Source organism: Pituophis catenifer, unplaced genomic scaffold, assembly GCF_029215685.1.
Source record: "Pituophis catenifer annectens isolate HBS135680 unplaced genomic scaffold, rPitCat1.0.hap2 SCAF_2, whole genome shotgun sequence".
Lineage (NCBI taxonomy): Eukaryota > Metazoa > Chordata > Lepidosauria > Squamata > Colubridae > Pituophis > Pituophis catenifer.
The window spans coordinates 134,788,372-134,816,217 of NW_027256882.1; the positions used below are offsets into that span (position 1 = coordinate 134,788,372).

The window sequence follows — 27,846 nt, forward strand, 5'->3', positions numbered from 1 at the left end:
TGGTGATCATCAAGATGAACAAGATTTCAAAGAAGGAATCGCGCATCAGTAGAACGCCCCCCGGTAGGCTGGTACAGGGAGTCCACGGGGCTTAGTATAAATTTCATGTAAAACTCAGCCTGTCTGATCACTTTCGGTATAGCTTAGTATTGTTACAGTGATGAGCAGTAGTAGTGGAGAAAACAGGGATAATGCTTTGTGTGTTACCTGTAATTGTCCTGATACCCTCAGAGATAAAGGGTTATTATTAACAGCTTTAATTAAAATGTTTACCATGCTGAACTAGATCTTTTCTCTTTAATTCCATGGGAGTGGCTGCAGCAGGCTTTTTTGAACCAGATTAATGAACTCTGTGTGACCTCGTATATACTTTAAGACTCTCTTACCCTGTACCTTCAGTCTCTAAAGTTCATTGAATTGAAAACATTTAAAACTATTTAAATCGTTTTATAAGGTTGAGTTCCTGCTCAACTGGATAGTTAGAGATGGGCGTTATGCTGGCTAAAGAAAGTGCGTATAAGGAATGGTTTTGATTAGACACCTAGAAAAACAGATAGGAGCAACAAGAGGGGCATTGAGCATCCTAGTCTGGATTCTTTAATGCAGACAGAGCACAGCATGTGGGTGCAAAGTGAAGGGAGAAGACAGAGTGAATGGGCAACATTCAGTAGCAATAGATTCCAGGACAGTAAATGTAAAAGAATATGATTGTGGTCTTTAATAACTTTAAAATGTGGTTAATGAGTGACTAAAGGAACAGACCATATTGTCTACATTATAAAAACAACAAATGCACTCCTGAAGTTCAGAAAAATCAGGCTATATGTATTTCAACTTCTGTGGTCACTTCTTGCAGCCACTTGTAATATCTAGCCACTGAACCCTCAAAGTTCTTTTTTTCTTCCTTTAGTCAGAGAGAAGCAGCTAACCAAAAATAGCTTATGAATAACGATCCAGCAAATGTGTTTGTTATTAATGTGCATCATTTAATTTGTATGACAGGATCCCTATTTCCAGTGATAAGAGCATGAGAAATGTTGTAGGTATCTGGTAGGACATTTTCTATTGTTTTGGGGTATAAGATCTGTAAGCATCTCAGACCAATAATATCAAATTTGGCCTGATACAGAAGTAATAGATTCTCAAAATAGATGTAAGATAAGGTTGTGTAATAGCTGAATCCTGGACTTGTACTGTATAATGAGGTGAAGCTTCACTTAAATCAGGGATGTCAAACTCAAGATCTGGAGGCTGAATTCGGCCCGCGGGGCTGCCCTGGAATCAGCAAAGCAGTGGTCTGCGGTTCCTCTGCCAGTGAAAACAGAGCTCGGGAGGGCCGCGGGTGGCATTCCCAAACTCCGTTTTTGCTGGCAGAGGGTTGCAGGAGGCCATCACAGCCGAAAACGGAGCTTGGGAGCCTGTTTTTGCTAGCAGAGCGCTCAGGCCACCACAGGTGCCTCCCAACACGAGTGATGTCAAACTGTCTACGCCCACCCTGGTCTCCCAAGGTCAAACACAACCCTGATGCAGGAAAGCACCAGAAAGCACCAGAATGCAGCACAAAACATGAAATGTGCTATGAACTTCACCCTGTAACAACAGAGATCTTGACTAATATATTGGATAGTGCTGCCAAAGGAAATGTTCTAGAGCCCATCAACATTCTTCTTTTAGAAAGTGGTCAAGACCACCCCCACCGTGGGCATTTTCTATTTTTTAAAAAGCTAACAATTTGCATTGTATCATTTAACTGAATTTCAATGCTTGAATGCTATTTTAATGTTCAATTTTAATCTGATATTTTGGAGGTATTATTACTTCAGGTTTTTCATACCAAGAAGTACCATAGGATAGAAAAGAATAACAGAGAATAGAGGAAATATTATTACAAGAAAGCAGAAACACATCTCATTCAAAATCAGGGCTGGGTGATAGGGTATTAGGGACCTGCTTCAGTTATCATAGTGCCAGTTTAGGTCATTTGGAAAACAACTGTTTGACAAGTCCTATCTCCCCTTCTGTGTAGTCCGCTTTCTTCAGTTCAGGAAGAGGATGTTTGTGACTATATATGCATTTGTGATCTCTGATTAACTACCATTTAGCTTTGCAAGCTTCTCTTTGGACCCAAAAGCATGACATCTTTGATTTAGAACAGAGGTGTGATTTTTACCCAAAGTCTTGGCTATGGCCCTCGTTTTATCTCCAGAAGTTACCATTTTTAACTGAATTTTTAATAAGTAGCATAATATTGAATTAATTGTATGCATAATACAATTAAATATGAAAAGCGATTTGGTCATGCTAAAATGGTCAGGCCATCATATATATTGGAATTATTATATGACTGAGAAAATGCTAAAATGTGAGGAATTCATAATACATTTTTACATAATAGAATAATAAAAATTCTAACGATGATCATGCCTACTTGTGGTTATGACCCTAACTACCTACCAAAAAAGATGAATGCTTCCTGAATTATTTTTAATTGCATGTAGACAATATAGATGTATATTCTCTCTCTTTTCCTCTCTCTCCCCTTCCCTCCCTCCCTCCCCCCTTCTCTTGCTCTCATTTCTCTGTCTCTTTTATGTGTGTACAGTACACACACACAGACACACATCTAAATATGCCATAGATAGATTTAGTCCTTTTTTTCAGAAAAAAAAAGAATCAAACCATTTGAGCAGCCTTCTTCACCACTCCAAGAAGAGCCAGAACCTGTGAGCTGTGTACTGCAAGGAGACGAAATCCAGGCTCTTGCGATAAAGCCAGAAGATTTGGCAAAGGTGAGTATTAAAATTTTTCCCTAATTCGGGTAATTTCTTTTGCTGGTGTAACTTTCATGACCTTTATCTGTGGACAGTGTTGAGCTTCAGTGTTTGGTAACCATGATCTAGACAGAAGATTTCCTTATGTTTTGCTAGCATCTGTGGCTGGCATCTTCAGAGGCCCGGAACTGGCTGGGTTCGGTTGCCTGTGGTCTCTATAGCAGATCTTTTGCCTCTGAAGATGTCAGCCACATTTGCTAGTGAAACACTGAAGCTCAACACCACCCAATTGCTTTGCTCTCATCTCTTGGGGGGGAGGGGACACCTTCCATCAGTTGAATGTGTAAAATAATCATCGTGGATCATTGTTTCTCGCTTCAGTTTTGTTAACAGTTTATCTTTGTGGTCATCTCTTCCTATAGCTCTGCCTCCAGTCAGGCTTTGCACTACAGGCAAAGTGCGAAGTGCAAAGAGATAAGCTCACAAGAATCCAAGAACTTCCAATATATAACCTAGTATGACCTATACTAGAGCCATCTCTCCCTTGACTGGAGAAAAAATGAAGGCGCAGGGGGTTGGACTAGAAGACCTCCAAGGTCCCTTTCAACTCTGTTATTCTATTCTATTCTATTCTATTCTATTCTATTCTATTCTATTCTATTCTATTCTATTCTATTCTATTCTATTCTAATGGAAACATGTCAGAAAAAGTATGCTGCCAGGGCATGTTTGTGGCTAGGCACAAGTAGGAAAAGGACCATAGGCTCTTTTAGAGTCATCCAATCATCATTGTGTGAATAGAACAGTAAAGGGGACAGGATTTTTTTAAAAAAAATCTCAGTAAAGACAATATGACATTAGAAGATGCTGTAGGTGACTGATATGGAAATTGCCTTTCTGTATGTCACGTTGTTATAATATTTCGGATTCTTTTTTTATTCATATGGGAAACATAGTATCTTCATTGTGAGGCAGCTACTTACCAATGGTTGACATCCTGGGAAATACTTATTTATGTACATTTTATGTGAAATAAATAGTTATTCCAATTTATATTAAAAGCTTAAATGATAATAGGGTACTATGTATGCAATTTAATGTATTCATGCCAGGAAAAGGAAGGGGTGCCTGTGGCATGGTCTGAGTCGGGTGAGTTCTACTTACCTTTATTACCAGTTCGCATGCGCAGATCACCAAATATGATGTCAGGGCGGGTGGGCGGAGCCTCCCACAGTTTTTACTACCGGTTCTCAGGAACCGGACAGAACGGGGAGCAACCCACCACTGGTGTCAGTCAGAAATGTTGTAAGAGAGATAAGGAAACCCTGGAAAATATATGGATACCTAGATTCTGATATGAAGAAAAAAGAGTCTATCATCTTGTTCATGAAAAGGGACAGAAGTGCACATCAAGCTTCATTCCATCTTTTGCACACATTTGGTAGCTCCTATTATTGGCAGTATAATGAGAATAGTAACAGTAGAACTATTGTAAATATTGTTTAATTGAATATGTGTTTGATATGTAGCTTCGGGCTGGAAAACCTCCTCAAGAAGAGAAAGAGAAACCTGTTGTTATCAAGAAGTACCTTGTACGCAAATCTAGGCCACAAGAAATTGGGAAAAAAACTAATTTGCTGGTTGCTTATCCAGCTCTCCCAGATGAATCAAAGAAAACACTGAATTATTCTGGTACAGTTGTCTCAATTTTTTCATATTGCGGTCCTGATGTTAAAATGTGAAATAATTTAGTGCTAAAAGAGCCATTTATCCATCTTTTGATAAGCAGAAAATAAAATTGGCATGAAATTTGGCTTCCCTCTTGCAGTTCCTATTGTGCCTTGACTGCTTCTTTTCATTGCAGCCATCTGACTTCAGATAATGAGTGACAGAGCGTAAAAGATTGCATGCACACTGAGAGAAAACCTTGCACATGAGAAAAACTGTTACTTTAATAACAGTACAGTTAGTTATAACTTACGCCACACGTGTCAAACTCACCATGTCACATTGCCGTCATGTGGCATTTTGTGACATTTTTCCCTTTGCGGCGCTGGGGTGGGCATGACCTGCATGTGACTCATCCAGCCTGCGGGCCACCAGTTTCACACCTAGAAATTCCTGAACAGATTTTTAAATTCAGGATTATTTGGGTTTTAATTAATTCTGGATAGAATGAAGATAGAAAGATACAGAGCAGTCTGTATTTATTTTGAATCACTATATTCCTTTGTTGTTTTGTTTCATCAAAGTCTTTTATCATTTTGTAATTCTTAAAAAAATTGCAAAAGAACAAAAACAAAAAACCAGTTACAAGAAAAACATACATTTCTTGATGTATACATTTTGTACATATTGTATCTTGTATGGCAAGCTTTCCAAATACATGTTTTCGTTAACATCTTTCTATAATATGTCCACATTTACATGGAGGGCTTTTTTTGAGGAGACAAATATATGAGATAGATGTTAAAGGATTTCATGGATTTGTGTCATGACAGATTCCATTTTAGGACAATAAGTTATTTCACTAAAAAAAGAAATCCATGATTTCAATTTATGGGTAAATAACTAGGTTATTGCAATTGAAGAAAGTGTTGGAGTAATCCAGCAAGATTTTTATTTCCTCCAACCCAATGAAATGCTAAGAAAGGTCTAGGTAAAGGAGCTCAGAACTGTCTGCCAGAAGGACAAATCTCTGAATAGAGACTATAGTGGAACCAAATTTGGTAAGCTGGGAGAAATCAGCTAAAGAAAGAATAGATTTGAAAATTAGTCAGATTTGACTGGGGACTACATGGGAAAAAGCCCAGAAAAAAAAAAGCGGCATAGTATCCCTATAAGGAAAGGGAATTGGACAACAGTTTGGAATAATATCAACTACTCCATTTGTGACCTGGAGTGAAACACACCCTACTTGGAGCTTCGCATGTGTACTTCAGTATAAAAATTCACAAATGAATCAAAGTAGAAACACAGAGCACATAAGCTTTCACCTTGATTAGAAATTCTCAGATCTACATGTAGAAACAACACATGCAATTCATGGAGACATTGTCTGATTATTCCTTGTGTACTTGGCAACCAGCATATATTTACGATGGTTGCAGCATCCTGGGGTCATGTGATTGCCATTTTTGACCTTCCCAGCCTGCTTCTGAAAACCAAAGTTAATAGAGGAAGCCAGATTTGCTTAACAACTGTGTGGTTCACTAACAACTGCCGTGATTTGCTTAACTACTGTGGCAAAGAAGGTCATAAAGTTGGACATGACTCATTTAACAACTGTCTTGCTTAGCAGCAGCAATTCTGGTCCCAATTGTAGGTAGTTGTGACTCAAGGATTACCTGTACTACATTCTAAGCCTCCCTTCCCCATGGTCATGGGTCCCAGAGCAAAGCCCTGTGCTTCCTAGTATGCACATGCAAACAAATACTACTGCAAAGTGGATGGAAAGAATTCCAGAAGTCAGCCTTTGCATGCTTTCCTTTCCTTGTTTATATGGAGGGACTGTCAGTGGCTTAGAACCAATTCTCGGGTTTCAGAATTTTTAAATTCTAAGTGCATGCCATTTTTGGCTACATTCTGAATGGTGGATCCCCAAGTGTAAGCTAGAAATAGAAGAATTTACATGTATTGTCTTAGAATGTGTATGCTGCATGATTTATTTAACATTTCTAATATATTAAATATTTCTAATATATTAAATATATTAAATATTAATATTATTATAGGTGTAGAAGGACCAATAGTTGATACCTTTGGATATATCACCCCATATAGCATTTTAGGAACTCTCCAGGAATTCAAGAAAGAAGCCATAAAAAAAGGTCACTCTCAGGTTTGTATTATTGTTATTTGCAAATTAGCTAAATATTTCCATTGATAGCTGATTATTTAACAAGGTCTCATAATTTAGTTGCAGCATTACAAAAATGCAAAAGTATTGTGAATATATTAATCCAAATCAACTTTTCCATAGGATTTTAAAAATTTGTTGTTGTTGTTTATTAAATCCAACCCTTGTTTTGAAGCGATTCTGGGCCTGCAGTGGTCCTTTGGTGTGTTTTTCATAATGTATCAAATTTATACTGAATGAGGGCTTATGTTATTTTTTCATTATTTCAGCCTTTCATTTTCAGCTACTGCTTTACTTTTATATTATTTTTCTACTGTTCTTCCTTTCTGTGCCAAAGAAGCCCATTTTTGAAAGAACAATGTTAGCATAGTAGCCACCATGTTTATCAATATGTTGGCTAATTGATTTAGTATGGAATGAAGCTATTGAAAGAACATCATCACCCAAGCTCATCAATATGTCTGAAGGACAACGCAACAGAAATTCAAGAGCCCTCCTTCAAGATCAGTGCCATGGATCATGCAGACAGCATAAAAAGATAGCATAATTAGCTAGGCTACCTATCAGGATTGTCCTGCCTTTCTGAATTTGTTATTGTCTCCTTTCAGATAGTGCGAATGATTCCTGAGGAATCACAGCTTTCTTGTGAAATCTCAGTTTTTGGAACTTATGGAAAGAAACCTGAGGAAGAAAAGAAAGTAGCCCAGGCCTCTCCGTCTCAACACCGGGCTCTTCAGAACTGGCAGCGCAACATGGCACTCAGGAGGAAGCAACAAAAAGAGCTATGTGGTGTATAAAACTTGAACAGATCTACTACTGTACCTGTGGCAGATACATCTTAGTGTATTTTAGCAATGATCTCTGGAGGGAAGTTCTGGGCAATTTTGAAAATAAAACAGATCATCTTTAAGGGTGAAAAGATCTATATGAAGTTGATTCAGTGGTGGGATTCAAATAATTTAACAACCGGTTCTCTGGCTGTAAGTGTGAAAAACGGTCATGTCACTTTTTTCAGTACCATTTTAACTTTGAATGGTCACTAAATGAACTGTTGTAAATCAAGGATTACCTGTACAAAAATACAAAAAGCTTTTTTGCTTGCAAAAAGCTGCCCTAAATACCAATCATTAGATTAGAAATGGGGGAATACACCCTGAAGATCAATGACAGTCACAGCAATCATGGAAGCCTAAACCATTCTGTCTGAATTCCTTTCTTTTGATCAGCAATACCTGCAAGTGGGAGTTACAAATCAGGCAAGGTGTCAGAGCACTTTGAGGAATTAAAACAGTTAAAATGCAACAATAACTATCAGCAGCCAACTCTTGCTCATAAAGTGAAACCCTTTAGCAGAGAGGTCATTTAAGCTTTCCAGAAAGTGGGTGGGCACCAGGAGTGAAATTCACTTACCTTTCCCTACCGGCTCGCAAATGTGAGTGTGCGCTTGCGCTCGCTACGCTCACGTGCACCTCCTCCATGCATGTGCAGAGCCTTCTGCACATGTGCAGAGGGTCAAGAACAGGGCGTCATAACTTCCAGGTGGGTGGGCTGAGCCTCCTGCCTCCAGTGCTAATGGACTGCGTGATCTGGATAGATCCAGCTGAATTTCACCACTGGTGGGCACACTTGGGCTACAAAATGCCAAGCTAAAGAGACAAATTAACAAAGTATATAGGAGACCCAGGTTCAAGTCTCTGCCCTCCCAAGCTTGTCAGGATCACAATAAAATTAGTACATGCTACAGATATCTAAATAAACTTCAAGCCTGGTGCCATTTTTATTAAGCCTTATTATCATAAGAGAAAACTCAAATGAATTGAAGGATCCACACCCCTATCTCCTTTTTTAAAAATCTTACTATCAGTGAGCAACCATGTGCCTTGGTCACTCCAAAGCAATGAAAGAGACTCCTGTCCCAAAGGTGCTTTTTCAAGAGGCAACTGGACTTTCTGGAAAAAAAGTACCTTTGGGACAACCATGACCTGGATGACTGAAAAATCCCCATAGACGAGACTCCTGTGCTCAGTGAACTGACAAAGCACCCTTTCCCACCCAGGAGAAGCAATCCTTATATCCATTTGCACCACTTAAAGATATCAGCTGCTCTCACTCACCTCACAACATATCCTAAGGAAATCATCCAGATTTAAGGAAAGATCACATGCCCCCAGAAAGGCAGTAAAAAAATGCCAAGCTTGCATCCTGCCTCTTGGAAGTACACCCCAAAAGGACAGTGCAAGGAACAACTAAAGCAGTGTAAAAAGTTTTTTAAAAAGTCAAATCTCTAATAAAAGTACCAGTCAAGGGAAAAAAAAACTCCAGAGAAGTGGTGGGTAGTCTGGCATACTGCCAAGAACCATTAACTGCTGTTACAATGTAGCAAGGCTTAACCCAGAGGAAGTTTCTGAAAACACTTAAGCAGGGCAATAAAGATCAGGATTAGGCTAGAAACAACACAGAGAGGCACACCAGAATGTCTCCTTACTGCCTTCCTGACAGGATTAGCGGTTTAGCCCTTAAAGTGGGAAAAACAAAAGACTGTTGGAAGGAGATTTCTTCCAACAGTCGGCTCGCTGAACGGCTCAGAAAGTTATCGAACGGTTCTCTCGAACCGATGTGAACCAGCTGAATACCACCACTGGATTGATTACCTTGGAATTGTGATATTTTGAATGCACAGTGTTGTGATATTGTTTCATTTCTTATTTTTGTTCTCAGAATGTCTTCAGAAATCGGAAAGTCAGTTGCTGATGAACTTTTCAGAACATTACAGGAGAATCCAGGAACAGCGAACTTTAATTGATCGTAGTATTCCAGCTATGTATTCTGGAAAGGTGATAATTCTGCAAATAATTCTCCTGGTTTTATTTAGGTCAGAAGTTCATATTCTAGTCATTTTATATTGGGAAAAACCTGCAATATTTTGATGTCCTTGCATGAGATCTCATAAGATTTTAGCTTAGAAAGTGCATGATTGTTAGATTCTCGGGAGATGTGATGATCTTTTGGGATTTCAGCCATTTAAAAAATCGGTTAATTTTTGATTGTGGAGGCCCATTGTGCCTGAATAAGCTGTTGATTATTTACTTTTCTAAATAATTAAGATTGCATATATACATTCATAGTGTCCAGAAAAATGTTTACTATAGGAAATATCTAGGCATTGGTCAATTGTACTGGAAAGGAATGAGCAAAGCACCTATATATTCCAATAGAAAAGAATATATGTGGCTCAGGGTTGAATTGTGGAGTACACTGATGATGTTACCTAGTTAGGTAATGAAACATCTGCAAGCAAAGAACCAAACCCAGAGACCATCAAGAATTCTCTACCTATATATGATCACAAACTCTAACACTGAGATCAAAGTACTGTAGAAATGTGGTTGTAGATGCTCAATGTAAAGTATTTGTTGGTTGTAGGCAAATAATATAACATAACTGGAAGAGCCATTAATGCTGTTGAATTTAGCTTTCTGCTCACGGCAAGAATAAAAATTAAAACATTTCACACAGAGGTATGTCTAGCCTCCATTTGAACACATCTGGTAAATAACTTTTGCGCTGTCAAACTGTTCTATTGTGAGAATTTAAAAAAAAAAAAACCTTTCAGTTGGAATTTGCATTTCTGTAACTCAAGGTTCTGTTCTGTTTATATTGTTTTGCTTTAGGTTCCTTAAATCTATCCACCTGCTTAGCTCTTCATATTTTCTGAGTTTTCCAGTGGAAGACAGCATGGATTTTTTTTTCTTTTTCAATAGATGTGTAGGGCAATAAATATATAAGTCATCAAAACAGAATAGGGAAGACAGTAACTACAGAGAGTAGGAACAAATTTGGATATAACTTTTGTCATCTTTTGGTGAGCCGTTATATAACAATTAGAATAATTTTCTCATCCCTGCACCATTCCCTAGAGTCGGACATGACTAGAAAGGGGAAATCTTTACATCCACCTTACTCTTTTTCTGTTGTTTTTTCATTGGTCCCCCTGTCAAATGTTATTTTGTATTCTTTGTCTCTCAAAACTTTGTCTCTCAAAAGCTTATATCTGTATGGCTTTGGCTTTCTTTGTTATTAATAGGGCTATTCAGGGAATGAGTTCTGGAATCAGCCTGTGCATGTTGGGGATGAAACCAAGGGTCTAACCACGACATTGGGTCAGACAGATCTGGGATTTCCAGAAGAGGTCACTCATGTTGGGAAACCACGTAGCATCTGGAGAGAAATGGGTGAGGTACTATAAGCACTGGATGTTTATACAGGGTTGTGACATTAGAGAAAAAGAAGAACTGAAAACATATCCTGATGGCAGTATACAGTTATGGAGAAGCTCGGGCAAATATAGTGGATTTGGGCAGTAGCTATGCATCAACTTAGTAAAGTTATTACATGTATTGATAAAGCTATTAAATGTATTGGTGTGTACATGCCTAAGTCATTGTCAGATATTCCTACAGGTACCAGTCCACCAAAATACCTCCCTTTTCATCGTCCCTGGGAAAAAAGTCTCTTCCTGCAGCATCGGAGAAATGAGTTAAAGGAGGTTTTAGAAACGCTGGATTTTTATAGCCCGGTATGATACTTTCAACACATAAAGCCATTTATATATTAGAAAATTGTCATATAATAATACCTGTAAGATTATATTACACATTTCATTTAAACATTCTGATTCTCACTTCAGTCTGGTCGTGTGCCAGCTACGTGCCTTGGATGTTTTGGTTTTTTGGTCTATGACCGCAATAAAGTATGCTATGCTATGCATTCTGATTTTTTTTTTGACCGATAGAAGAAAAACAAATGAAAACACAGTGCTTTTTCTTATTCTCCCTTCTTGAGGAAGGATCTGGATGGGCTGGAAGTCATAGGCAGAAACCAACCTTTCACCAATGTGTCAGCAGACAGTTTTTCAGCTTGTGATGATGATGACAATAAAGAATCTGAAGAAACAGCCTCGTATGTTGCAATATTTCATTAATGCATCTTTAAGGCTTTTGCAGTGGATCGGATTTCATTCGGAAGAATTGTTAAAAATGCATATGCATGAATATTCTATTTGTTTGTGTCATTAAAATAGCTGTATCTGTTTTCATGTGGCTGTAGCAGAAGCCAGATTGAACTGAAAATATACCTGGATATAGGTTGGCAGGTTTAAATGCCTCAGTTGAATCTCTAGCACAATTAATTCAACAGTAATATTATTTTGCATATATTAAACAGCCTTTTAGGAAGAATCGTTGGTTTAAATAATGGTTGGAAATGTGGTGGTCAAAATACATTACTGGTTTATACAATGTGGTCATGGACTGTGGGGTGGGAGACACATATTTCCTACATGCACCTAAATTTTCTGGGAAGGCACATGTATAGCACTGTGCCTAGATATATGGAATGACAGTCCTTAGATTTTATCATATAAAAACCTGTACTGTAGCAGCCTTAAACAAATACAGTATAAAGCAAAAGTTATACTTTGGTTTTTGTAGAGTGTGAAAACGTTCACTATCAGTTACATAGTGGTCTGAAGAATTTATCTCAAGTATTTTACCAGTCGGGGGACTATTTAGAAATTTATATTGCAAATGTCAGACTATACATTTAATTTTCTTACTAGCTAATATGTTTGAATATTTAAAAAAAATCATCCAATTGAAAAATTGCTGTAAAAAAATGGTTTCTGCTGATTCCTCTTCATATCATTTTAATATACAGAGAGAGGGTTGAGGGAGTAGGATAGTAGAGACTGGAGACCACCTTTGTTACTTTTTAATAAAAGTGGTGAAATAAGCAGGCGGCAGTTTCTACTTGCATTGCCAAGTGAGTTGTCCTTTACCTTTATTGATGTAATGTGGTATGTATTTCTATATTTAGTTTAACCTTACAATATTGCACTTCCATTAGAAGCTGGCTTGGATTCTTCCCTCAAGTGAACTCTGATTTGGCAAGTCTTTAAGTCATTAGCTGTTTCGATGTCAGCAGTATACAAAAGCTGAAGCATGAATCTGTCTTCAAATACTTATTTAAGATATCTGACCTTTGCTTTGCTTCACAGGGACCTATTGGATGAGTATCCAGATATATTTTCAGAACCAATACTTGGTCCCTCTCTGAAGTTCTGTGGACAACCAGCTCGTTGGATCAATACTTCTCATGCGGTAGAGTTGTAAAGAATGTTCAAAATAACATTCTTTTACTTTTACTTTTGGGTGGGATGGGTAATTTGGCCAAATCATTTTTTATAATATCAAACAAATTAACAAAATGTTATGGCATCATATTAAGAAAAGGGGGAAAAAATCTGAAAAGTACCAAAAAACAAACAAACCCTCAACTAAAAAGACAGTTATTCATGTTGCTTGAAAGTTTTCTTTGTTGGTGGAGGAAATAATTTAATTCAGACACTATCAAGCAATATATAGGTTGCAAATGAGATGTAGATTTGTTTTGGGCTTTATCCACCCAAGTGTGAACAATCTATAATTCTTTCTTTATGTACTAATTTTAGTAAAGATTACAATTACAACCATAAAAACTAATGCAAACTAAAAAGAATAAAAACTAAAAGAATAAAAAGAAGAAATAGAAAGTGCAAAAAGGAAAGGAAAAAATAGAAAGACAAAGAAAAAAAGAAAAATAATATAGTAAAGGAAAAGAAAAGAACTGACTTGCCTCCTTGTCATAACAAGCATAGACAATTTTAGTAAGTTGTCACTTCTTAAAACACAACAAATTTAGTCCTGATGTAAGTCCATTAAGTGTTACCAGAAAAAACAACATATATAATTGAACCTTAAATAAACCAATTTTATATTTGTGCCTTTTACTTCTAAAAATCTTTAGTTCCTTCCAATAATGTTCTAGAAATTGATTTCTTTTCATTTTTTCTTTGTCTCTCCTCAAAATTTTTTTCAAACTTTAACAAGTCTCATTTGTAAATCCAATATAGGAAAATCATCCAGATCATTCTCTTGGTTTATTATTTGTATATCCCTGTTAATTATTAAGACTTCAGACCAGGGGTGAAATGCTACCAGTTTGGGCCGGTTCGCCCGAACCGGTAGTAAAAAATGCTACTGATTCGCTGAATCAGTAGTAAAAAAAGTTTTTAAAAAGTTCCTTCTATAGAAGCAGTGAAATGTCTTTTCAAAGACGCCAACCAACATTTGAGCAAGACATCTATTCCCTTGCCTCCCATAACTCTAAAACTGCTGGGAATCACTGCCTTGCAGAAGTTGCACAGCTTCTGGAGCCTTTGAAAACCTTGTGAGAACTTCCTGCACTTTGTTGGAAGTTGCAGAGGTTACAGGAGAATGTAGGGAACTTTCATGCGGCCTCCAGGCCCTCTGGAAGCCACTTAGGAAGGCCCTGCTCACATGTGATTTTTGGAGCTTCCAAAAAGGGAGTGAGAACAGTTCATGCTTACCTGCTTTTTTTGGAAGCTGCAAAACCATGAAGCTTCCAGGTCTCCTGCGATCCAAAGCTGCTTTGGATAAGTAATTCTTTTCTAAGATAATAAGAAAATTATTTACAATTATGTAAGTTTTTAAATTATTATTTATTAAAATTATATGTCACCAATCTTACTATCCAAAGCAATAGCAATAAGGCTTAGAATTTATTAAAATTGTATGTCACCTACCTCAAAGCAATAGCAGCAAACAATAGCACTTAGACTTATATACTGCCATATACTGTTGTACAGCATTCTATAAATGGTTTACAGAGTCAGCACATTGCCCCCAACAATCTGGGTCATCATTTTACCGACCTCGAAAGGATGGAAGGCTGAGTCAGCCTCGAGCTGGTGAGAATTGAACTCCTGGCTATGGGCATAGTTAGCCTGCAATACTGCATTCTAACCACTGTACTACCAGGGCTCATACACTTTTTGTGACTCTTTGTTATGAATGATCGCTTTTGTCCATATGTCTATGTGCGTGTGCATATGTACGTGTGTGTATGTTTGTTTGTGCCACAGCAGCAGAGTCAAGTTAGGCATTTTTTGAATTTTTGACACGTCAGCTCAAAAGGTTCACCATCCACTGGTGTTGCTTAATTTTTTAATAAGGTAATTGCTCATTAGATTTTAATCGTTTTCACAGTGTTGTTGTCTGATATAGTAAAATGAAAAAAAATGGGTAGCGTAAAGTTTGTTGAATTCACATTCAGCAGAAAGCAGAGGTCCATATAATGATGATCTATTATTAAGATCCATATAATAATTATTTAAATGATATAATAAAACACTTCAATGAATCAAAAAACGACATTTACTTTTAGCTCTTTGTTTGGCAAAGCCAAGAAAAAAAGTAAATATCCTGGCAGTTTGTTTTCTTTTATTCCAATAGGGTGAAGTTGGCATTGCAGCCAGGGTCACCTTTGAAATTCTTGTAGGTGATAAAGCTGAATCTCGCCTCACAGTGAGCAATGATGGCACAACAGCCATCTGGTATGACTGGCGGAGGCTCCCTCCACCTTTTACTTTTCAGGAGAAAATAAAAAGAGGCATACAGAATTTTTACTTTAATACTAGATCAGGTGAGTGATCTGTTTGTTATTTTTTAAGTCAAGTTTCATTCATTCATTCATTCATTCATTCATTCATTCATTCATTCATTCATTCATTCATTCATTCATTCATACACCACCCATATCACTCTGCAAGCAACTCTGGGCAGTTTACAATTAAAATTATAAATATTAACAATAGTAAATAGAAAACTAAAAAATGAAAGACAAGAATGGTATGGTGGTGGCATCTTCCCTATTCATCCACCAGGCACTTCCAGCATCGAGTCCCCAACTGGACCCCAAGCCAACTGACAGAATCAGATTTTAACAATCTTCCAGAAGGCCAAAGGTTTGCAGGCTCAGGTAGCAAGATGTTCCAAAGAGGGTAGACCATAGCAGAAAAGGCATTGCTCCTGAATGTCAAAACACTTTGATTGACAGGGTCGACAGCATGCTCCTGCTGCTATATTGAGTGGGATGGGCCAGTCCTATTGGGACAAGACAGTTCCTCAGATAACTTGGTCTCAGGCCATAAAGGTCTTTAAAAGTGATAATGAACAACTCTGATAAAGCAATGTCAAGAGAATCATTCCTAGGAATAAACCAATTATCATCCTATGTTTCAATGAAACATTTACCGTATTTTTCAGAGTATAAGATGCACCGGACTATAAGACGCACCTACCTTTTTTGGTGAGGAAAAGAAGAAAAAAAAATCTCCCTCTGCCTCTGAGCAATTTTGCCTCCTTGCAGCAAACAGCAAACAGCAAACAGCCTGCTTTACTTTCATTTTCATTTTCAGCATAACTTGATTAGCACAAGGGAAAAAAAATCTGCTCCAGCAATTTTCTTCCTTGCAGCAAGCAGCAGAGGCCTAGCAAAACAGCTGAGAGCAAAACAGCTGAGAGTCAGGAGGCCGATCCAATGAACTTGTGCTAATTAGGCTGTGCTGAAGCTGAAAGGAGCTGTTTTTTCTTGCTGTTTGCTGCAAGGAGGTAAACTGCTGGGAGGCAGAGGCCAAAAGGTGGAGGCCAGTGGGTGGGCAGGGCTACATTCGGTGTATAAGACGCACCTAAATTTTCACCCTCTTTTAGGGGGGAAAAAGGTGCGTCTTATACTCCGGAAAATATGGTATGTGAAAAGTACTTGGGTTCTCTGAATTTTTGCATGTTTGTGACTTTAAATGTTATTAAATCTTGATGTGCATCATCTTGTGCTCCCAATGGGCAGTCTGAGTGAACAAACAACCCCAAAGTTCAGTGCTTGTTCCATTTATTTTATAAACAATATAATACAATGTGATATGCCAGGGTGAAAAAAAAACCCATTACCTTAAATAGCATTCCCAATAAAAAGTAAATTCTTTAGATTAAAGTTGGGACTCCCAAGCAGAATTGTCTATTTTTCTTTGTATTATTATCAAAACCTTTAGAAGTACAGAAAGCTATGCAGTACAGTATGTGATTATTAAAATGTATATAATTTTGATGCATTTTAATGTTTTATCTTACACTCATTGCTTTCATTGTTTTGTTTTAACATTGTGAGGTATTGTACAAAAAAGGTGCAAAAGAGAGCTGATAACATCTTTACTGGAAAGTAATGAATTGTCTATTTTTCATTAATTTTTATAGTTCCAATTTGTTTACTGCAAAATAGCCTATAGTTAAAAAGATGTTGATGAATTTGACTGCTCTATTTACCTTTTTATGTCCAAGATCCATCTTCTGCTTATGTAAAAAATAATGCAAATGAAATAAACCCATAATATTTGGCATTAATTTTTTTAGATAGTAGCAATCTAATTTTGCAAACTCATTTCTTATCATAAAACAATTTAACTTATGAGGTTTCTGTTAGCTAATTTAAGTTCTTTTTGAAACATTTTGAGGATACTTGAATCCTGGGCTTAATATATTTTAGGAGCACTCTTAAAACCTGGCTGTTAAAGGAATTCCTGAGAGGAAAATATAATATAAAATAGAATTCTCATCTTGAATTATGCTTGGGTGCATTGTTCTTGGTGGCTTTATTATTTTTGTTAGTACTGTAACTTTTGTTATTATTAATATGTATTATTGTTTCTTATTTTATTATATTATTTTTGTATTTTAATTATTTTTTATGATGGGGAGAAAGATTGGGAATGTCAATACAATGAACAAAAGCAGGTGTCCTGCCAAAGAAAGTGATCCTCTTTCCTTCCCAGTGTGTCCTTTCTGTTCCCACAGGTGTTATCCTACCTGGAGAAACCATACATTTTTCCTTCATCTTCAAATCATTGAGTGCAGGCATTTTCAATGAGTCCTGGGAGTTTAGTACTCATCCTGAGTTATTAGGAGGAGCTATGCTACAAGTGACTCTTTGGGGAATTGCACTCTATGAAGATACTACAGTTAAACTCAGGGAGGATCTGGAGGTAACCAAACCTATTTTCATGAGATACATGGTAGAAGAAATTCACTTTGCTCTAAGTTCACATTGCTTCTAAGATTGGATGTTGTGGAAGATGCGTAGATTTACACTGCAACTAATATTTAATTGGCTGCACAAAAATGAACTTTCCAATCAGGTTTTCTATAGAGGATTATATGGAAGTATTACTAAATTATGATTCTGTATGTTAGTACAAATCCTAGTTTCTGAACATCCCAAATGGCAACTTCTTTGAGTTCAAATTAGAACTGCTATAAAGCCTGGTACAATGCGGTTTGTGATGGGGCAAAATTAATGAATTAACCAGGTTTTCTAGCTTAGTGTGTCATGTGAACCTGGCCTACATTTTATACATAGACAGGCTGTGTTCATATGACACATTAAGCTAGAAACTCTTTACTGTTATTTTGCTTGAAATTCCAGAAAGACTTAGAGGCTCGAGAAATTGCTGTTATAATAGAAGAAAATCTAGAAGAGCTACTTAATCGGATTCGAACACCCACACGAGTAAGATCCCCGGTTGATGCTTATGTCACTGAAGAAGAATTATTTCACAGAAAGAATCCAGAGGTATAGTTTGTCCTTTATAGGGAATGTGGGATGTGGGTGGGGAAGGAGAATAAATTATAAGGACTGATACTGGTCAGAGCATTGGGAACCAGTAAGGGAACAACCCTACCTTCTTTTTTTAAAAAAAATAATTTTGATTTAAAGTTTTTACATAAGTAAAAGATAAATACAAAAATATACAAAGAAAAGAATGAAAAAAGAAAAGAAAAAGTGCAGAACAGAGTGCAGTTAAAGGGGAAAAACAAATGAATTTCACCCTTTACAGCAATTATAAACTTACCCTTTAATGTTACAATAATCCCTTCAGCTCCATGTTCAATCTTTTTTCAATCATCAAATTCATAAACCATTTCATTTTTTTCCATTCTCAGCTAAAAGTCCATAAAAGGTTTCCAGTCTTTTTAAAAAGTATTTATTATCTTGTCCTTGATAAACCAGGTGAACTTTGCCATCCCGTTACTTCTGCCATCTTCACAATCTAATCTTCCATTGTGGGTACTACAGTATTTCTCCATCTTTGTGCATATGTTAATCTTGCTGATGTTATCATATATAAAATCTTCCATAACTCTTTTCTAATTGGCTATTCCTAAATTCCAAAAAAGAGTTCTGGTTTCATCTCAATATTAATATTAATCTCTCTCTCTCTCTCCCTCCCTCCCCCCTCTCTCTTTCCCTTTTTCACAAGTCCACTTGCATACTATGGTTTTTACATTTTTAATATTGACCAGAAGTATTTTTATACATCTCTGATAATTTCTTTGATGTCAAAGAAAATCTCTTAAAACTTACTGGTAGCTCTTAAATTATAACACAATCTAAATGTCAGTTTCTTTATCCACATTCTCACCCGTCTATATATTATACATGTAGTCCTTCATTAACAATGGTAATTGGACTGGAATTTCTGTTGTTAAGCGATGCAATCGTATATGTGATGATGTCACATAACCACATTGCTTAGCACCGCAATCCCAACAATCTCCCTTGCCATTATTAACTAAATTCCACCTCACCTTCTTAGGGAAGGATCCACTCCTCCCCAAGCCAAGCCATGCTTGGCTTGGTTCATCCATCCCAGCCCCAAGCCTTGGTAAGATCGCCGCCTCTACCTCTTCTTGAATTTCCTTCACCTGCCTATCTCCTGCCCATCTCTGCCTTTTTGGCTGCTCACGTACCATGGGCCTTATTTTGTGCTGCCTTCTTTCACACTGGTGCAGCTATGGCTTCTCTTGTGGGCTGCCCAGGGTCTCTTTTTAAACATGCCAGCCAGTTTTCTGAAGTGTTGGCTATTCCTGCAAGTTTAGTGTCATCTGCAAATTTCAGTTTCAAATTTGAGCAAAAAAAAAAAAACACCATATTTTTTGCAATGACATATTTATCCTTGTTGATTTCCAATTTCTGTCATATTATTCAATCCCCATTACTGCGCATATGAAGCCACTGAAAATTAAATCCCTCTGCAGTTAATTTCTTGACTTCATCTTGAGCTGTCCATCTTCCTGTATTAATAAGTCTTGATATGTTAATGGTTTTTCTTTGTCTGCTGTTTCTTTTCTATAAAATGTTTTCTTGCTGAGACCAGTAAAAGTATTTATGGGTCCAATCTGGGTTTATATTTATTCCACATCTTTAATATGGCACTTCTCATATAATGATTTTTGAAATCTACAATTAACTTTATCATATCACAAAAACCCATGCCAACCAAACCTCAGATTATATTCTTCTAATTCTAGCATTTTATTTTTCAGCAAAACCCACTCTTTCATTCAAATCAAATAGCAGACTGCAAAATAAATTTAAAATCAGGCAATCTTCTTTCTTCTGCATTTTAAAGAATTTTACATTTAATACTTGGTTTTTCATCTTGCCATATAAATCTAGATATGCATTTTGCCATTGCCATTTTTCAAAACAGGTATTATTTGAAATGAAAAAAAATATCTTCCTAGGTAACACATTCATTTTTACCACAAGAATTCTTCCAAACAATGATAATTATAACTTTTCCTGTCTTATTAGATCTTCCCTACTTGTAGTAAACTTCTATTAACATAGACTCAGGGACTGGCTTGTGAAGGGCTCTGTTGTGTGCCCCTTGTCAGACTGACAAAGGAACTAGGCATGCCCAATTAACAGGCAACTTGTGAGATTTTTTGTTGCACTGCCAGATTGGGAACAACTTCCTTGGTCAAGGAGCAGCCTAACTGGTCCTTAGGACAGGATTTCTAGATATAGAAAGAAAGACTTAAACATAATTCAGGTCTGTTTTTGAAGCATATGAAGAAACTGTGTGTCAACGTAGCCATTATGTTGCTGGTTTTTCCCTCCCACATTCCCAATTTCAGCTGGATTAATTGCTGTGGACACTGGGAAGAATTTTAGAAGAACCACATTCTTATACACAGCCATTTTCTTTCAGTTGCTAATAATTTTTTCTTTACAACAGATTACATACTAACCACTAACTTTCCACGAGCATTTTCATGCCTTAAAATTGTTTTCATCTGTTTCCCATCTTTAGTTGGCATTGTACCAAAAGGCACAAATTCACCTATTTGCTCAATTTTTCTGTCATTTATGTATATCTTGCATATTTTTTCTTTTGATACATTAACATTCAGATACAAAATGTTTAGCTAATTTTGCTGTGAATATTAACAGGTCTTGAGCCAACAGGTATTCCACCTTCATATCTCAAAAGTATTTTGCTTTGGGATTCATGTTTTACAATGCTGGGCATCTCTGATCAGGCTTGCTGAGTTTATTTATTTATACTTCACATTTCTAAACTGCCCATCTCCTTCAAAGAAGAACTCTCGGTGGAGTACAATAAACCATTGGAATATAAAATAGTATATAAAAACTTAAAATTGTTAAGAGTTAACATATTGAGTTAAAAACTTTTATATATATATAAAATGAGCCATCCCAGAATACCAACACCAGATTTGAAATTCCAACGTCAGTTAGTGCAAAATGACTACTGGCATAAGCCTGATGATGGCAGATGGGATTCTGCCGAAACGTCGCTTCTACCCTTTTAGGGATATATCCACAATTACACGGGAAGAAACCCGAAATATTAACTATACACACACACACACACACACACACACACACACACACACACACACACACACACATATATATATATATATATATATATATATATATATATATATATATATATATATATTTAAGGAGACAAGAATAATTAACCCTGTTAAAAATTGGTTGACAAAGGGAGAGCTGTCATGGCACTAATCAACCAAATGATTAGTGCTCCTTTGGGCTCCCCACACAAGGCCACAGACCCATATTTTAAACCCTTTTCAGAAGCCAGGAAAGTGGGAACCCACCTCACCTTCCTACATACTGACAAGAAAACATTTCTGACTTACGAAGTACATAAAAAGTGTGCCTTTTACTCTAAAGGTAAAAGAAGGGGTAATGATAAAACATATTTCTAAATGGTGGATGGTAAAAAGGAAGTAATGTTTATTTTAGAATTCTACCATAGTTATTTTAAAAAGGTGTATGAATAGATACACCAAGTACCAGTGTAATAGGAAACAATGCATTCAGAGTGCTAAAAAGAGAAATGAAATAAGTCCCACCACAGATGTTAAAGTCCCACTACTTCTCAATCATATAGATGAAAGGAAACAACCACTATAGCACATTTATTTGTGCTGTAGTACTTTTTGGATATGGACCTATTCTTGGTCTTTTCTTTATTAAATCAGTTTAAATAAAAAAAATGAACCAATAAGAAACAAAACACAAGCTGTTGGTTGAAGCATGTTAACACCTGATGCTCCATGAAATTTACATAATAAACTGTTGCCAATGTATCTGATTTTTTAAAATAATAAATTAGCATGATCCCAGAGCAAATATGGGGCCACTTTTTGTTTTATATACAGATTGAAGTATCAAGATACATTCAAATTTGAAAGGTCTCCATCACAGAAACCTTGATGAGAGGATGTGTCAGAACCAGTTGATTCCGTATATGTCACTTTATTTGTCATTTCTTTCTTTACAGCTGCATTACAATCACCAGGTTGTAAAGGGGCTTCATGAATTGTGGAACAGAATTATGAATCCTCAACCTGTAGAAGTGTATGTAGAAGAAGGACAGAGAAAAAGCACGGTCAGTGAGACTTCTCCATCCAAGAGTACTGCAGACTCTCAGAAGAGTCCTGAGGATATCAGTAAGAGTGTTTCCTCGCCTACTTCCATAGCAAAGACACTTGGGTCGGAAGAACTGGTAAATGAACCGAGTAAGGCTGACATAGAAGAAGTGGCCCAAGTAGAGGAGGTACCTCGTGTGGAATGGAACCTTTCTGTTGCCGATTTTAGGCAGGTATGTGAATGAGGTTTCTTATTCCTCAGTCTAAGAATATTCAGAGAGAATTCCATCTTTGTGCCAGAATATCCAATATTTTCTAATATGGAAAATGGCAAGATTTGAACCTTGTCCATAGGCATCTTTTTTCATTCAATGATTCTCCCTGTTGGTGAGTTTAGGAAGAGACACTTGCAAGCCCCACTAACTGTGCCTAATTTCACCAACATTACTATTGACTGAAATAAAGGGAGGTTGGCACGTCTCTTTTGCTCAGGCTGCCACTTTATAATTTCAGGCATTATGATCTCAGACTGACAGTAAATATTTGTAGTTCTGCTTCTGTTTATGTGTGCATTTTAGATAAAAGAGTTTGATATTGATTTCTATTTCTTTAGACATTGCTGACAATCCCTGAAGAAGAAGAACGGGAAGTTGCCCTAGCTCAGCTCAATAAAGCAGCATTGGAACTTTGTATTACTCCCCTGACAACTCAGGAAGATCTCTTCTACCAGATATGGTATGGTATATAGGAGGAGGCTGTTCCACCCAATGCTTTGCATACATAATATTGGCAGCAAAAAATCTTAAATAAACCCATTGTACAGTTAGTGAGCAAAGATGCAGGATAGCTAACAGATCTCATTTATTTTCTTTATGCGGCACTTCTTCCAGTCCGCTCAGAACAATATCCATTTGTTGTTCTGTTCCATCTTCCTTTATGACCTGACATCAACCTTGTAAGGTCGATTAGTGGAAAAGATAGCATTTCGGTTTGGAGTCACAAATCAGTTTTCTGGCTGACTAATCCCAATTCTCTCTTTTTTACTCCACTATTTGCATACTAATTCACAGATTCTATTTTCTTCTCTAAAGAAATACCCTTGATTTATTAGCTAGCAAGCTTCATTTAGGACAGAAGAGAGCAATTTACCACCCCAACTTCTTCTTGGTAACTTTTGAAGTTTCCAAGATTGTGTGGTTTTAAGTTTTGTAGCAAATAGCAATGCAAATTTCTATGTTTTTTTTAAAGAGAGAGAGAGAAATATACAACTAGCGTAGCATCCTTTATTTTAACTCTCCAACTTCCAAAATGATTTTTAAAGAAACAAAAATTGTCATTTTGTTCCCCAAATGATGTCACTCAGTGTCAATTCCCCAATATTTTTGAAAACCATACAACAGCCTTAACAGCTACAGTCCTGTTCACCAATGTCCACTCCAATTTATGGATCTGTTATTTGGGACATCAGGAACAATAAACCTATTCTGTGTAAAATATTTACTTAGTTAGGAAATAAATTTGCAGTTGGAATTGCGGAGCTGAATAATTCAGTAAAAATGTTGATGGGCGATTCACAAATAAACCTATTCACTGTTTTGGATAAATCTTTGTTTTTCACCCTAAACCTCTTTCAGAATTCCAAAGCCCTTGTAAAATATAATTTTTGGAAATTTAAATAATAATAGCAACAATACCTTTTTCTTTTAAAAAAATCTTTTTTGCTTTTTAAATGTTTACAACAGCAAATTATGATGAGGCTTTGCCAGAATTTGATCCTTTATATTTGCTTAGCCATTGCTTTTGGAAAGCTAAGAAGAAGGTCAGCGAAATCAGAAGAAACCAAGAGTTTGGCTTGCAAATCTCATTAAGAGTTTCATCCCTATCCTGCAAACATTTTCTTTCCTTAGTGGATTGTTGAAGAGCAGCAGTTCTCAAAATGGAAGTAGACATGTTAAATATAGTATCTGAATATTTTGTGAAGAATGAATTAAATGAAAGGCCCTCAAGGGATCTAGCCATACAGTGTTTCCTGGATCTCCGCAGAGTTTGTTATTCTAGCCTTACATCTTTCCTTTGTTATTGGGATTATTCTGCTGTTTCTCTGCAGAGGGCTTGTAGATCATTCACTTATTATCCCCAGTGATGAAATAGGTATAAATTATTTTCATTCCTAGAAGCTGTCCTGTACAACCGTGTATGAGTTAATACTCCATGGTTGCCACTTTCCATTCTAAGGTGACTGGCATTGATATTTTTTAAAGGGGGTGGTAGGGCAATCAGATTCTCCCACTGGAGGTTTTGTGTATAAAATGCTTGTTCTGTTCCCAAATCTCTTTTTCTTATATATGGATTATTACTTAAGGAACAGGGTGAATAATCCTATCTGATGCAATTGGCATCTCTTTTTAATTACATTTACTCTGAAAACAAAAACCTTGTGCTACAGATCTCACATATTTAGGATACAGTGCCTTAGGAGAATAACTCAAAAATGTTTTGCTTAAATTAGCAACAGCTCTTGTAAATATGGGTCTGCTTTTGATTTAGAGAAAGCCATAAAAAAGCAATGACAGAATTTTGGCTTGCTCTCCTTTGTCTCTCCTTTCAAAGAGAAATAAAATCAGATTTCTTTCTCATATTAGTTTCCAGTTGTGGAGGGAAGTAATTGATGGGCTGGTGAACTGCTCGTTAATGCTCAGGTCTCTGCTTGGTATGCCTGAGAAAGACACTTATGTTGAAACTGCTCCAGAAGAACTAGGTAAGTTTGCCTATCAATTCAATAGCTCTGACTCTAAGAAAATGTACACGTAGGCAACATTAAGAATAGTGAACAGTCCCTGCTTGATCCAGGTATAAAATCAATATAATCCCTCTTTCCTAAATTGCACTTAAACTTTTACTAGTGTTTCCAGCTTACTGCTTGCCAGAAGGTAGTTTCACTAATCAGAAAGGCCAGTAAAATAATTGTTAATCCTAAATGGAAGAAATTTATTTTGCTTATTTTCTAGCTGATGTAAAATCAGCTGTTGCAAAGGCTGTCAAAGAAGATCGAAAAGTTCAGAAAGAAGATAAGAAAACTGCTTCGAAGGAAAAGGAAAAAGGAAAGGCAACCAAAGAGGTAGATATATGATTGGTACCTTCAAAATTAATATAAAAAATGAAGCTTAATCAGATAAAACTGCATTATGCAATCTATTTCAGGCTGAAGACTACATTTGGCCTGTGGGTGGTAAACCGAGAACTTAAATGCAAAAAATAAGAGAAGTTGAATTGAAAAGTGGGTGGAAGCAGGAAAAAACACTTTATTTGATTTCATTTGAATTTAATACACATTATATTAAATAGAATAAAGAGATATTACCTTCCACATATCCTTCCAGTTTCCCTTTTCTCACATTAAAAATTACAGAGTAATAGCAATTTGGGGGTGACATTCCAGGGATATTATATAAGGTTTTGAGAGTTCAGATTTCACATCTGTGAGATAAATGAAAGATAAAAAGAATTTTATAGTTTTTTTTCATCTGAGTTAACCCTTTACTGAAAGTACTGTTGCTTTCAAATATACACTGTGGTATTTGAAGCTATGCAAATCAGATTGTTCTGATGTCTGTTTGGTATAATTGCATCTTTTTTAGCAAGAACGCACGAATAGCCGAAAAGGCAAGGGAAAGGAAGAGAAGAAAGCAAAGACTTCTACAAAGGAAACAAAGGATGCAATCTCTTTTTCAATAGAATCTTCAGAAGTAGAACTACAATTACGCCGAGAACAAATAGATCCAATTGTGCAGGAAAAATACCGTGAAAAACTATATGTTGAAGTAAGTTTGTATATACACCTGACAATAGGAAAAATACTCAACCACAAAACAAAACTCAAAATAAACCAAATAAAACTTATAGCAGCCCCAAATTTATAACAGTAAAAAGCCTGAATGAGCAGAAAATCCTTTACTTGATACCAAACGATCACAGCTCCTTGGTGGTGGGCAAATATCACTGGGAACATTCCAGTGACTATAACCCTTTGTTCAACTGGCTGTTCCCCTTGTGGTGTGTTATGTCAGAAGAGATATTAGGATGCTTCATATAGTTATTAAATAGCACCGGGAAGACTAGAATCCTACAGTAGACATATACATGATTACAGAAGGGTTAAATACTAGTTTCTTAGGGCCACTCTCTGGAAATTTCTATCCAGACAAAAATAAAACAGAGCCACTATCAAGTACTGCCTCCATGCAAACTTGGATGACTAATCTAAAAGGATATAATGGCTGCTGAGGTCAAACATTGCTCAGAAATAAGGAGAATGAATCATGTATTACAGACATTGCACCAATATATTACAAAATAGGGAGTAATATAGTCACTCCTTCTGGCTATAGTTGTTTTAAGCTGCCAGAGTTGCTTAAAATGGGCAGCCATATAAATCTTTTAAATAAATACAATCTCCACCTTTTCTTTCTTCACTAAAAAAACAAAGGTTCCTACAGTTCAGGGGTGAAATCCAGCAGGTTCTAACAGGTTCTGGAGAACCAGTAGCGGAAATTTTGAGCAGTTTGGAGAACCGGCAAATACCACCTCTGGCTGGCCCCAGAGTGGGGAGGGAATGGGGATTTTGCAGTACCCTTCCTCTGCCACGCCCACCAAGCCACAGCACACCCACCAAGCCACAGCACGCCCACCAAGCCACAGCACGCCCACCAAGCCATGCCCACAGAACCGATAGTAAAAAAATTGGATTTCACCACTGCTAGTTAACTAGTATTTTACTATTAAATATTCCCAACTAAAATACATACGTATGCTTTTGTTTCTTTCGTAATGTAGTAACGAAATGGATGTATTAAAAGGACAAAAGGGGTTTAATATCAGCATATAGCAACTTTCCCTGGTTAGGCACTCTCAAATGTGCTGTATTTGTGCTCTCAAAATCCCTAACCAGTGTGAAGTTATGCTGTGGGCTGGGCTTCAATTTCTAACAGAGATACTATACAAACTAGGCTGCAAAGCCTCAACTCCAGGGCAAGTATGTAGAAATAGTAATTGATTCCCGCTACACAATGCCCTCAATAGCATAAGGAACAGATATACTACACTCATTTTATATCAAGCACATACATGGAACAGATTATTATAGCTACATAATGCTTTGCAGGCATATATTCTCTAGCTGACTTCTCTAATTTGGCACCCTTCAGATGTATTATCTGTTGGATTTCAGTGTCAATAATTTTCAGATAGGAACTGTACATTACATTCAGGTATGGAGCAACAAAGTAGGTTACCAAAATGTGTGGAACAAAGTATTACATAATACCCTCCCTGGCAATGTTTGTTCTGGAAGAGTAAAATAATTTGTAAAAATATGTAGGCTTGGTTCATTGTATGTCCACATAGAATAGACCCAATATTTACTTCTAAATAAACAAAAGCTTATTTGAATTTGATCTTTCAGGTTTATGGACTGCTGAATTCAATGGTGAACAAAATGGTTTTCCTCTTTGAGACAGTAAAAAAGAATGCTCTAGAGAAGACATCCTTTGTCTAA

The 27,846-nt window shown here is 36.7% G+C and overlaps 1 protein-coding gene across 1 annotated transcript; it reads left to right on the forward strand.

The window, feature by feature from the left end:
* Positions 1–14: 14 nt before the first annotated feature.
* Positions 15–27,846, forward strand: MYCBPAP (MYCBP associated protein). Its single transcript, XM_070934656.1, has 19 exons — positions 15–63; positions 2,662–2,789; positions 4,301–4,463; positions 6,506–6,612; positions 7,239–7,419; positions 9,349–9,464; positions 10,715–10,862; positions 11,091–11,206; positions 11,477–11,589; positions 12,686–12,788; positions 14,982–15,171; positions 17,376–17,563; positions 18,004–18,150; positions 22,205–22,525; positions 22,906–23,027; positions 24,935–25,050; positions 25,301–25,410; positions 25,931–26,113; positions 27,754–27,846. Exons 1-19 carry the CDS (start codon positions 15–17, stop codon positions 27,844–27,846), a joined length of 2,694 nt encoding a protein of 897 aa, XP_070790757.1.

Bases quoted from the DNA above. Each gene is read 5' to 3' on its own strand.
- MYCBPAP (XM_070934656.1), top strand. From the start codon at position 15: ATGAACAAGATTTCAAAGAAGGAATCGCGCATCAGTAGAACGCCCCCC. The intron at 10,863-11,090 runs GTGAGGTACTAT...ATATTCCTACAG, and splicing joins TAGCATCTGGAGAGAAATGG to GTACCAGTCCACCAAAATAC. The intron at 12,789-14,981 runs GTAGAGTTGTAA...TTATTCCAATAG, and splicing joins GGATCAATACTTCTCATGCG to GGTGAAGTTGGCATTGCAGC.